The sequence below is a fragment of the Primulina eburnea genome, chromosome 10 (assembly GCF_022965805.1).
Source record: "Primulina eburnea isolate SZY01 chromosome 10, ASM2296580v1, whole genome shotgun sequence".
Lineage (NCBI taxonomy): Eukaryota > Viridiplantae > Streptophyta > Magnoliopsida > Lamiales > Gesneriaceae > Primulina > Primulina eburnea.
The window spans coordinates 5,316,999-5,330,711 of record NC_133110.1 but is presented as its reverse complement, the minus strand read 5'-3'; the positions used below and the strand labels follow the sequence as shown (position 1 = coordinate 5,330,711).

Here is a 13,713-nt window from a genome sequence, read left to right as displayed (position 1 = left end):
CATGAAAACGAATAATGAAACAAAGTATTATTTTCAAAGAGTTGTCTTACTCCTTGTGAAAGATTGCGTGGTTTCTGAATAGTTTTTGGGGGCAGCCTCCACGACCTTATCGAGCAGGTCGATCCCCGCGACTTGATCGGACAGATTGATCCCGTAATTTCGTAACGATAAAATTTGTTCGTTATCGACAAACTAAGTAAATTATGAAAAATGTTCTTAACATCATGTAATTGTATGGTGTCAATAATGAGGTCGTTGGCTACCCGTTTGTTTATTCAAGCTGTTGCTCGAACGACATTCGTTCTGTTTTTTTTATTATTATTATTATTATTGTTAGAAAAGGCTATTTCTATTCAATGAATTTTTTAATATAAAATTTTTAGAGAGAGAGTTAGTTTATTTTTACTTTCTAAAAAATAAATAAAACATGAGGTTTCAATTTGTAGGGAGAAATTTGATACGACGGAATTTGAAAAGACATCAATTTATGTATATTTTAAATATTATCGTTTTTATATAAATTGACAAAGGGTAGATGGCAAATTTACCGAACATAAATTATTTAAACGATCAAATGAATTTGAAATCTAAGATTTCAAATATTTTAAAGCAAAAATTTATGTGAGACGTCTCATGGGTAGTATTTTGTGAGACAGATCTCTTATTTGAGTCATCCATAAAAATTTGTTATTTTTTATTTTAAGAGTATTATTTTTGACTGTGAATATTGGTAGAATTAATCCGTCTTACAGATAAAGATTCGTGAGACCGTCTCACAAAAGACATCCCATATAAACTTTTACTGTCATGACGATATAGATCTTCATAATCTTGGTGTAAATTGTGAAATATATTAATAAAACCATTTTGTTAGTAAGATCTTTACAACAATTAACTTCAAACTTTAAAACTAACTAAAATTTCTACCGAGTTACCTATTTCCCACACTAGTTTATTTTGTTAGAAAGAGAGAACAAAATAAAACTGCATGTGAAAAATAAATAAGGAATACCCAACTTTTATACTTTTTTCCCTTCAATTTATGAACAAATATATGTAATATCTATGTTCGATTTCAGTGTGGTTATCCTAAAAACCCTTCTTCGGACTAACCCATCTCAGAATTATTTCAAGGCAAACATGTTTAATTTTAGAGTTTTTAAGTTATGATTTTACGAAAAATACGTAATTTGTTAACATGAGTAGCATATATCAAAGCTTTAAATTTTTTCTCAACTTATCACCTTATACTTGTACAATTTTGGAACATCACTCGTTTCAGTATGAGTTTAGTTTATTCGTGCTTCCATACCCTAAAATCCTGCCAAAAACCGCTCTTTGTTCATACAATCTCTTGATACCGTCGATAACTCCCACCCTCGTTTTGAAAACAAAATTGTTTGTTTATCTAACAAATCTCACATGATTCTAATTGAAATTAATTATTTCTTTGTCGATAATATATTCAATTTTCTTTAATAATAACAATAACACAATGTTAAAAGTATAATGAATCATATATTGATTTAGAGTCAGTTGTAGCAAAAAATATATATATCTTTTGCCGAGTAATTTTGATGGGCAAGAAAAGCAAAAGAAAACTTCGAATCATAATATTGTTTAATTTTGATCTAATTCCGTAGCTTTATCAGCATGCGCATCGGTCCCCCGCACTCATTACTTATTTAATTCAACCACAAAACCTCTTTTCAAAAAACCCCGTCTCCCTCCATCACACGGATCTTCTGTATTTAAACTATTCTTGATCGTTCTTGTATTTAATTTGATCTGGGAAACCAAAGGGTGACTTTTGTTTGTGGGATATTTCTCCAAGAATTCATCGTTACGGGGGGAAGTTTGTTTCTTTCTATCTACTTCTCTTTGATAAGGGTTTTGTGAGATTTTGATTTTTCACGTGAGGTTTTGACTTTGAAGTATTCGATCAATTCTATATCTTATTATTCTTAGTGGGTTTAAGTTTATCAGTAGGAATATACAGACCGCGGCACTGTTCGATTGGTGGAGTTCTTTGGTTGTTTCAAATTAGAAATTTAGAAGCTTTTGGTGTGGCAAAGTTACTGCCATTCATTTGTATTTGGACTTCGAATTTGAGGAAATTTAGTTTAATTTTTTCGAGAGAATAACTTCTTTTCTTGCCTTTTCAAGTAATTGGTTGGTGAATATGTCTGGTGGAACACCGATTGGGGGTGGATACATGAGACGAAGGCATAGTCAAGGTTATACATCAAGTGGTGATGATCTTGAGGATGATGCATGTTCAAGGCCAATTTATCAATCGCCTACGTCGAGAAGTCGTAGATGGGTTGAAATCATGGAGAATTTACTGTGGATTTCCTCTGTGATTTTCATCATGTATTATGGGGATAGAAGGTCCAATTTCATATACCTCTTGTGGCACGATGACCGAATCAAAAGGTATGACTGTGAATATGGAATATTGTTGTTTATCTTAGCAAGTATCAGGTGAATGAGGAAAGTAGGAAATTGAGTAATCATAATAGATGGAAAGAAAATTTCATTTCCATGAATGAACGCAGAAATGGTGTGATCAAATGCTTCCAAATTATCATGATCATGAAACAACTTAGCAATAATTGCTAATTCGTGATTCTTGATTGTTGATAACCAAGATGTGATCATTTGAGAAAAATATGTGTTTCAGTTTGGTACAGTCTTTTTTTTATCGAGTAATTCACTGATTTCTCTTTTCTCCAAGATTGGAGAATCGTAGTTTTACAAATGGAAAGCTAGTAGCCGATTTCTGGCTCTCTTAATTTTGCCTGGAAAAATCAGGACAGTTCTTTTTGGTTTGAATTGGGGAACATCATGGATCTGTGAATTGTTTTCAAAGATTTGCTAAATAGTTTTGGTTTTCTTGTGAATTATTTTACGCCTTTTTTATCCTTGTTAAAGTCTGTGAGTTAATATGTAGAGTTAGTTTTGGGGACACCAGGAGTGATTGAGAACTATGCCACAAAGCGTAGAGATGTTTATTGACTTCATTCATTCTTATATAACATGGTTAGGAAAAGTATATTCCTAATAACGTTGTGTTGCAGTGAGGCCCAAGCGATAAATTAGTATGATCTTGAATTCTTCATACCCCTCATTTGATTCCCTAAAGAAAAAACATGTATTACCATTGACTGTGCATTGTAAAGTCAGCCTTAAAATAACACGCAGTATCACAAAATGACAAATGTTAAGGATTGAGAATGATGAACTTCCTTTGGATCAAGAAAATGCTTTTCTTTATAGTGTTTGCTGCGTGAAGATGTGGTTTCCTCTTTTGCACGTCTCCATCTCTTGGACCAGTAGAATTTGTTGCACTTTGACTTGGGAATGGAAATTAATGGATACCAAGGAAAAAAGTGCCACAGAGGAATACGACTGTTTCCCCTTTTTTCTTATGTTAGAAAGATTTAAAATATATTTATCTTTGCTCAAATATATATATATATATATGTATTTATATACTTGTATTAGTGGGTTGTGGGCTTTAGATGTTAAATTTTTGTAAGCCGGATAATTACTCAAGTACGGTATATTTTTCTTTATAAGAAAGATATAGAGATTTTGATCATTCAATCGCTCCGTTTCTTCTTAACATTGTATCCAAGAAAGAAATCCCTAATCCAAGTCCTCTATCTCACTCAAAGAAAAAAATAAAATTTAAAAAAGGAAAAAAAAAGAAAAGAAAAATCCATGTTTTTCGTACATTACAATGTTGTACTGTTTTTCCTTTTCTATTTCATGTTTCCTTCGGGCTAAAAATTTTGTGTTGCTTGGTTCTGACAGAAGAAGGTTGCAAGAACCTGACTAGTTGAATATTTCATCTGCTAAGAGTTTGTGTCTAGCTGGTATAATGTCTGGTTGTAATTGTAATCCCTACTCTATGAGCTGTTGAGGTAAACATGGATACGGTATAAACTCTAGCAGAGATAAAAAGGGCTTAGTGTTTTCTTTCTTAAAGGACATCGAGTTTGTATTCATCGTGGTTGCAGAATCATGTGTATTAAAAGTTTTCGGATACATGTGGGAAGCCAGGCTAGGTTTTGGTAGCTGTTCGAAAACTGAAAGTATTCTCAGTTGCTACAAGTCCTCCAATGATTCTAGTTTCTGCAAAAGAGTGTGAAATTTTGATCATCCTGAATTGCATTTTGTAATCAAATATGATAGTTGTAAACTTTCACATAGCATAGCCTCTCCTCTCTGAAAAAAGTATCTTGGAAAAAATTCTGCTCATGTCATCCACTAGATTGTGAGCGTCAATTCTTTAGATTCTGGGAATTATCTGCATCAAGAACTGTAATTTGATTTAGCTGTTGTTTCAGTTCATGCTTTAAAGAATTCGATTGACATTTCAGGCCTATTGTAAGTTATAATTTCTGTGTTCTTTATGCAGGATACCACTGTATGTGGGACTGATAGGTGTTGGATTGAATGTTCTTTTTTTCTTTTACACGTGCATTATAGCTCGGGGACTCCGAAAGTCTACTGAAAAGTGGGACGCTTCAAGCACACCTGCCCTACCTTTTATTACCGTGATTGGGATTCTATCCTTCTGCTTGTAAGAACCACAAGTCTTATCTTCAACTCCAATTCATATGCTTTTTTTTCATATACAACACATTTTCTTTATTCAGGTTCTGTTTTGCTTTATGGCCAATCTGGAGTTTTTTGACATTGCCTCTTGTGGTATGTTTCTTGATGTTTTTCTCGTGTATGCATTTCTCGAGTAGATGACTCTAAAGTAAGCACCTGATCGAGCTCTTCTAAGATAATAATTTATAGCAATTAAATCTCTCAAACTCGTCGATATTACCACAAGTGTACGAGTCAAGTTTTAATAGCATGTACAAAGTTCTAAAATTCGCCAGGCGTTAGTTGAGTGTTAGATCAGCACCTAGGCCGCCTAGGCGGTTTCATGATAAAAACACGAAATCCTTTGCTCCAATATGTGCTCCATCTTGTATATCAAATTGCAGCACTGAAACCATCAACTAGAACTTGTGTCAACCATCTATAGAAATTATAAACGAAGTACCCATTAAATTTGCTTTCGTATTTTTATAATCCCAATATTTGAAGCAACCTTTTCAAATCATTAAAGCTGCTGAATGTGAATATCTTCAAGAAATTAATCACCCTCTTTAACATTTTTTGCAGTTCACTCTATTCATGGCATTCATGGTGATTCTGCCATACGTATTCCTGGGCACATTAAAGAAACAAATTGATTCGTTTCGGACAGACTGAAAGTCGTTGGTATTCATTCTGGTATATCTCTCTTCCAGCATAGTTGAAGGAGGTGTGCCCGAATTGCCGTCGAAATGTCGCAACTCTGTTTCACGAACAGGAGGCAGTTGAAGACCTGTCTTTTATTTCTTGGAATTTCGGTTTCGTGTTTCTGTTCATAAAAGAATCTTACTTCCACGGTTCATTGTTGGAAGTATAGGTGTGGATTTAGGTATAATCATATTTTCTTTGAATAGCCAGCATAGATGAAAGATTTTAAAAATTTTAAAATATTTAGTTTTTCAAGTACTTGGTGAGCACTTTGTAGGGATGTAAACGATGTAAACCAAACCAAACTAAATAGTATCAGGCTTGAGCTTGACTCGTTTATGATTGTTTGAGGCTCGAGCTCGATTCGAACTTCTATTATCAGGCTCGAGCTTCTACAAAAATGATTTTAATGATTTATTTATGTTCAAAAGATTATTTTAAATAAAATATGATTTTTATATACATGTGTATGCATATGTATTATTTTTTGTCTATGTTTAGAACGTGTTTAGTCTTTAGACTCATTAGGTTTGTATGATGCATGATTTGATTATTTTTGGAGGCGGTGACGATTGAGTCGATCGAGTGCAGCAGTACACACCCGATGGCTTTTATGTTTCCGCACTAGCTAGATAAATTTATGATTCATAGATTTATGTTATTGATTTTTATTAGAGATATTTTTGTGCTTTAATCTATTGTTAGTTATCTTTTCAAAGGTCGATTTAGGAATTTCGTTTAGGAGATGATTTAGTATTTATTTTATGCACTTGATATTTCATATGCTAAATTGTTATGATGGTTGATTATGTTAAATTATTTTATTTAGTAACTTAGAATTTATGATTTAAGATTAGGAAAAAAAAAATCGAGGTCGTTTCAATTAATTTCCTTATCTTGTAGGAACTTATTCAAATAATTTATCAAGATCAACATAAGTCTATATATATTGAAGAATAATTGATTCATCAAAAAGAAGCGAGACGAGCAAGATATGAGAAAACAAAGATAAAGCTCGAGAGAATTTTCTGAAGAACTCGCAAAGACAAATCATCACTGTTTCACTGTATTGTCGTGATATGTTGAACATATTTAAAGAGATCACCCTTACAAAATGTTGATTAAAGAATTGTTTTGTTTCTTTGAATGTCGGCTACACATATTTGCATTCCTTTGTTTTGTTTATTTTTGTTATTGATATTTTAGGATGTGATTTACTTCTTTGACTTGTTAAGGAAGATAATTTTTCGTTTCTTCACTAGTATTGATTTTGTAAACTCAATTTCTTTTCTAGTGATTTTTTTATTTGTCGAACACACTTGTGCATAATTATATCTGAACTATTTTTAATTAATTATTTATTTGTGTGTTATATTATTCCGCTACATATTTTCATTATATGTTGCAACGTCCGAGACAATACTTATATTTGATACACACAATCCTTAGCATTATTTTAAAAAAAAAAAATGACTTTCACAATCTATGCTTGATTCGAAACTCATTATATAATGAGTTGAGCTCTTGAAATTCCAAGCTCAATGTCAACTAAAGGAGCTATGGACTCGAGCACGAACCATCGAGCTCGGCTCGTGAGTTGGCTCACGAGTTCAAATTGGGTCGACAAAATTTGTTAACTGACGAGTTAAGATCATGACTTTGGCTTGCAAGTTCGAGCCTATGAATGCATTTATGAACTCTTTATATGAAAATAACATTAATATTTTTATGACAATAATATTATGTGCACAATATTTTAAAATCAATTTTAATCTCGTGAACTCATGGCATTTGTCTTATTCTATTGATATCATGTAAATGTTCGATAGTTTCTAAGACTATAATTTTTTTTCGAATTTATGCATTTCCGAAATAATTTTGTTTTTATGATATTTTTTATGTCACACTTTGGAATGTTTTTTTCGCTATGAGCTGGTTAAATTTTTGTTATTGAATCATCAACATATGATGTAAATTTCCATTAAGTTGCGAGAGATAGGGATGACAATTTCATCCAAACCTGTTGGAGGATTCGATACCCAGCCCGAATAGAAGAGGGTATTGAAAGATTTTTAGACCCGATTAAATAATTGGGTAATCGGGTATGAGGATTTTCGGGTTTGGATATGGAGACAGGTTTGATATAATCCGACCCACGTCCGACCCGAATACCCGTTAAATTAATATATAAATATATATATATATATATATATATATATATATATATATATATATATATATATATATAAATATAAAGAGAAAAGAAAAAGTATCGATATACTTGGATTTGAGAAAATTAATCTTTAATATAAATAAATATAATTACTATATAGATACATATATACATATATATATATAGAAAAAAAAAAGTATCGATTTACTTGGATTTGAGAAAATTAATCTTTAATATAAATACATATAATTACTATATAGATACATATATATATATATATATATATATAATAATTATATTTATTTATATTAAAGATTCATTTTCTCAAATCTAAGTAAATCAATATTTTTTTCTCATCTTTTTCACTTTCACTTTTACGTTTCAAGGTTTTACCGCTCTTTTATTTTTCATTCAATTTCTCATCTTCTTCATTGGTAAGTTTATTCCATGTTTGACTTTAAAAATTAAATAATAATTTATTTTTGTTAAATTGCGTACTTTTGTTCAACTAATATAAATTATTTTTAATATTTTGTTATTTTTTTTAAAAAGTTTACTTTGTAAATTTTTATGACTACTAATTTTTCTTATTGTTCATTTAAATAATTTTTTAAATATTCATAACTTCATTGAAACAATTTAAATGTGAAAAAATTCAATTGTATATGATAATAGGGTATTTGGGTAGGGTATGAGTATCTGATAATCCAATGGGTATGGGTATGAGGATGAGGATGAAATTCAATACCTGATGGGTATGATGAATTTAATAAATGAGTATGAGGATGGATGTATCAAAAAATCCGACTCATACACTACCCATTACTATCCTTAACGAGAGATTCGTATAATCTAATGCTCTGAACATAATCACTCTTGATATACGATATACTAACTCGTTTTTTTGTTAATGCGATCATACATAATCATTGTTCCATAATTTTAGGTCCCAAGAAGTCTAAAAATTTCTTGTTCAAAATGTTATGTGAATGTTAGAACTTTATTAAAGCTCTAGAGAGTTGACTGAGAAATCTTGGGAAGACCCGAGACTTGCTTTTCCGAGTTACGATCCGAACTTTATTTAGGATTCACTGGAATCCATGAGGCTGATGCATATTTATTTTAAATAATACTTTTAAATTTAAATTTTACAGAAATAATGTAAGTTTTGTGTCGAAATTATATTACATCGGGATTTTTTACATCCATTTTCTCTGTATTTATTGTATTTGACATTTATTAATACATTAAATATATAATTTTTTTTTTAAAAAAAACCCAAACATTATATATATATATATATATATATATATATATATATATATATATATATATATATATATATATATATATATATATATATATTATATGGTATCTATCTTTAAAGGCATAGTTGTTGGAATTATGGAGCTATAGACCCCATATTTATGTTTTGAATCTTTGTCCATTTACATTTTTATGAATAAAAAAAGAATTATGTTATGTGATGGAAATATCATGGAGGATTATTTATGGAGATAACTTTTATAAATTTAACAATTAGTTTTAATTTATTAATGATAAAAACATCTAAAAATAAAATTGGTTCGATCAAACTTAATTGACGGGAGTGATTAGACAACGTTTGGTTCGTGAGATTAAGTAATTAATGATGCAAGGACGTTGCTAAATATTTTACCTTTAGATTAATATTATTTGTAGCTTTTAAATTAAATTACATTATGAAAAAATAATATAATTAAATTAAATAATCTTCATCCAACATTTTGTTTTTATTGGATTTTGGCACGATCCGATAAGTGTCTTTGACGTTACGGTGCCATGGTTTGTACGTTCCCAAAGTTTACGTGGTCTTACAAAAGCATAAAAATAATATAATAATAATAATAATAATAATAATAATAATATATATTATAATAATAATGTTATTATTATTGGATTTTATTTTCACCAAAAATATTATCTGTCTATATTTCGAGAGATTATTGATATGTAGTTTATCTTAATTTTCAGATAATATATATATTTCCTGATTATTTTTTTTTTGAAATAAAATTGAAGTATATTGAAATGTATTTGATCTTACTTTTTCAAATAAAATATATCTGAAATCTATGATTTATGTCCTGTGAATATATTTTTTCCCCATATCACATAAATCAAGTTTTGTATTTCAAAATTTAAATTAAGAATAAAAATACACAGTATTTTAGATGATAAAAAATGTAAGAAACATATTAAAATTATAAGATTTAATTTTTATAAAAATTTTAGATATGATAATAGTTTAAAGGAACAAATATCATATATTTCGAGAAATTGAACAAATGAAGAGAATATTAACTTGAAAGTGCAAATAAACTTCTCTGTCGTCTCAAATAATATAGACTTATTTGATTTTTCACATTGATTTTAAAAATAATTTAAAAGAACCAATTTTAGAAACAATTTTCGTATTTTATCCTTATTTAACTCATTTAACATATGGTTTCAGGTATCTAACAAAACATTATGGTTACACGTCTTCAAAATTTAGTTAATAGGGGTATGTTAGTAAAAAAAATAAGAAATTATTACTCCTTATTTCTCAAATATATATGTCACATTTTTTCATTCGATGATTAATTTTTCATATTAAATATCATTTTATCTATTCTTTTATCAATCTATCTTATCATTAAGAAAGTGCATTTATTTTAGATTTTTAATTATTTTTCTGAAGTTTAAAGTCTAGAGATATTAAATCTAATATTAAAAGTTTAGTGATATTCAAACTCTACAAAAGTCGAGAGGTATTTAAAATGTTAATATATTTTTAATGACTCCATGTAATACATCCAGACTATCGATGACTTTTAACGACTTTTTCAAAAGATAGACTTTTATGGATTTGATAGATTTTTATTGACTTTTACAGAATTTCACATATTTATAAACAGGTTTATGTGGATTCATGTAAATTTTTTTGCAAGATTTTTATTGACTTTTATAGAATCTCACAGATTTATAAACAAATTTATGTGAATTCATCTAGATTTTTTTGCAAGATTTTTATAGACTTTTGTGAAATTTTTTTATTGGATTTTATAAATTTTGTACTTAATTATAACATATTATTTTTTATTAATTTATTTGAACTAATAATTATTTGACATCTATAACATATTCGGTTGCAAATACTTTTTTAATATTTATATTAATAAATAAAATTACTGATTTAAAGTAAAATCATTTAATACTTACATTGTATATACGTGAGTTTGTACGCATGTTTGTAAATTTTTAAAATACATCAATTGATTAATATGTAACCTTGTTTTTGAATTGATAATACACGCGTGAAAAGAATATTATTTATCATTGTGTGGATACAATTTGTATAAAAATATCATAGCTTGCATCTTAATTAAAATACTAAAAAAATTTAAAAAATCATGATTGTTACGAGGTTATTCAATTATTTGGATAACAAATTTATGTGAATTCATCTAGATTTTTTTGCAAGATTTTTATAGACTTTTGTGAAATTTTTTTATTGGATTTTATAAATTTTGTACTTAATTATAACATATTATTTTTTATTAATTTATTTGAACTAATAATTATTTGACATCTATAACATATTCGGTTGCAAATACTTTTTTAATATTTATATTAATAAATAAAATTACTGATTTAAAGTAAAATCATTTAATACTTACATTGTATATACGTGAGTTTGTACGCATGTTTGTAAATTTTTAAAAATACATCAATTGATTAATATGTAACCTTGTTTTTGAATTGATAATACACGCGTGAAAAGAATATTATTTATCATTGTGTGGATACAATTTTGTATAAAAATATCATAGCTTGCATCTTAATTAAAATACTAAAAAAAATTTAAAAAATCATGATTGTTACGAGGTTATTCAATTATTAAGCGACATTTTTTTGGGTAATCTTTTATTATTATTGAATATTACATTAATTTATATAAATCATAAATTAAAAACTCACAAAATCAATTCTACCATTCAAAATTTCCTATGATATTAAAATAAAAAATTATTAAATGAACAATCAGCCAAAAAATGAAAATTTTGAAAGGAAATATGAAACATATAGTAGAGATACCTTTCGAAAATTTGAGAAAATGATAGAGATAGATGAGAGGAGAAAAGATAAGAAGAGATGTGATGTGAAGCGACGGAGGGAGAAATAAATAGCTTGTCTACGAGTTAGAAATTTTAAAAATCCATCAAAATCTTTGGGTTGAAACTAATACAATTTTTGACAATTTATAGTTGTACCTTAGGCTTTAATGTTTGTATATTAATGAATTTCATGAAGTTATTAAAAGTCTAGTGAAAATTTGAATACCTCTAAACTTTTATAAAGTTTTAAAAAGTCAATGTTGAATACCTCTAGACTTTTTATAGAGTTTTAAAAAGTCAAAGTTGAATATCACTTGACTTTTTAAAACTCTATGAAAGTCTATTTTGAATACCACTAGACTTCTATAGAGTATGCAAAAGTCTTAGTTGAATACATCTAGACTTTTAAAATTTATAAAAGTCATTAAAAGTCCATAATTTTCCTACATTGAATATACCCCCGAAAATTTAAAAAAAAAAACATATTTTTTTTCAACCTAAAGATTTTGATGGACTTTTAATGGAAAAATATATCAAACTCACATACTCATTTAATTTTATTAAAATAATATCAATATAAACACTAATTAATTCATTCTTTTCTACTCCATATGTTTTCCTTTTATTTGGACTTCAAAAACATATTTTTTTTTAATTACTAATAATGGTTTAAAATCAAAATTATTGACATCCTTCATTTAATTTTTTGAGTTCTACTCACAAAATTCACCATATTAAAATTATATTTATTAAAAAACATAAAAAATATTTAAATATTTTATTGACTCATAAATTAAAAATAATAGTTATTTTTAATATGTATATTTAGTTTTTTTTTATATTATATACATTTTGATGTTATTTTTTTTAATTTTATTTAATCTAATTTTTATTTTGATTGTAACTTACTAATTTTTGTGTGTGTCTATAATATAATAATAATAATAATAATAGGCGCAATAATTATTTATGTTTGGTAGAATAATCAAAACGTGATGCTTGAACTGCTGTACGATTTTAGAAATTTGACTTGTGCCGTTACCATCGACTATCGCTTTTAGTAAAACGACAACCTCTCGGTACTAAAATTAGCATCAGAGTCAAGTGCAAGGGTTTGATTCACATTGATTGTACGAAGAACAATTATTGAGAGGAAAATTATTAGGTGCAATATTTGTCCATGTTGAGTAGATCAATCGAAACATAACGTTTGAGTTGTTGTACAATTTAAAAATATGAGTTTCACCGTTACTACATCTATATTTTTTGTTAAAACGACAAGAACTTAGTCTTACAAAAATATTAAAAGTTGACAAAAACTCTTGTGAGACCGTCTCATAGATTAATTCTGTGAGACAGATCTTCGACCCACTGAACTCATGAAAAATATGGTATTTTATGTCAAAAATGTTACTTTTCATAGTATATATTAGTCGCATAGACCAATGGTACCATCTTACAAGAGAAATACTCTTAAAATTTTTATAAATTTATACTAATTGTATTTATGTTAATATATTTATTCTATATTTCAGATACAAATAATTGTCTTATTTATTTTTGTATTAAACATATTGTTAAAAACAAAATTGATATATTTTTCATACAAAAACTTACTTAAAATAAAAGAAATTATTTTAAATTTGATTATTTATTAATACTGAAAATTATTCTTAATTATTTTTAAAAAAATATTAATTAATTAAATAAAAATGTGTAATTATTTGAATAATTGAATTCTAATTACAACAAATTTAATATCCACTTATTTATCGGCTTTGTTAAATTAGATTAATAAATAAAATTATTTTAAATCAAAAAAATTTATTTACCTTCAACTTTTAATTCAATTTTTTAAAAAAATCAAATAATAAATAAATAATCTATAGAATTTTTTTATAAATATAAATAAAAATCTTGTAAAATAAATTTACAAAATTATTTGAAAATATCTAAAAATTTGTGAGATCATACAAAATTATAAAAAAAAAACTATGACTCGATGAAAATATGTTATTTAAAAATAAGAACAAATCTTACTTTAAAAAAAAAAAAGAACAAATCTCGCGACGAATGCATATTTTGAATGAT

The 13,713-nt window shown here is 27.3% G+C and overlaps 1 protein-coding gene across 1 annotated transcript; it reads left to right on the top strand.

The window, feature by feature from the left end:
- The first annotated feature begins 1,661 nt into the window (after positions 1-1,661).
- On the top strand, positions 1,662-5,623 carry LOC140842744 (uncharacterized). Its single transcript, XM_073210856.1, has 4 exons — positions 1,662-2,436; positions 4,427-4,591; positions 4,668-4,719; positions 5,191-5,623. The coding sequence occupies exons 1-4, from the start codon at positions 2,183-2,185 to the stop codon at positions 5,278-5,280; spliced, it is 561 nt and encodes a 186-aa protein (XP_073066957.1). The 5' UTR covers positions 1,662-2,182; the 3' UTR covers positions 5,281-5,623.
- The last annotated feature ends 8,090 nt before the right edge of the window (positions 5,624-13,713 follow it).

Coding starts and splice junctions, on each gene's coding strand:
- LOC140842744 (XM_073210856.1), top strand. CDS start 2,183: ATGTCTGGTGGAACACCGATTGGGGGTGGATACATGAGACGAAGGCAT. Junction 2,437..4,426: donor CACGATGACCGAATCAAAAG/GTATGACTGTGA, acceptor TTCTTTATGCAG/GATACCACTGTATGTGGGAC. Junction 4,592..4,667: donor GGGATTCTATCCTTCTGCTT/GTAAGAACCACA, acceptor TTCTTTATTCAG/GTTCTGTTTTGCTTTATGGC.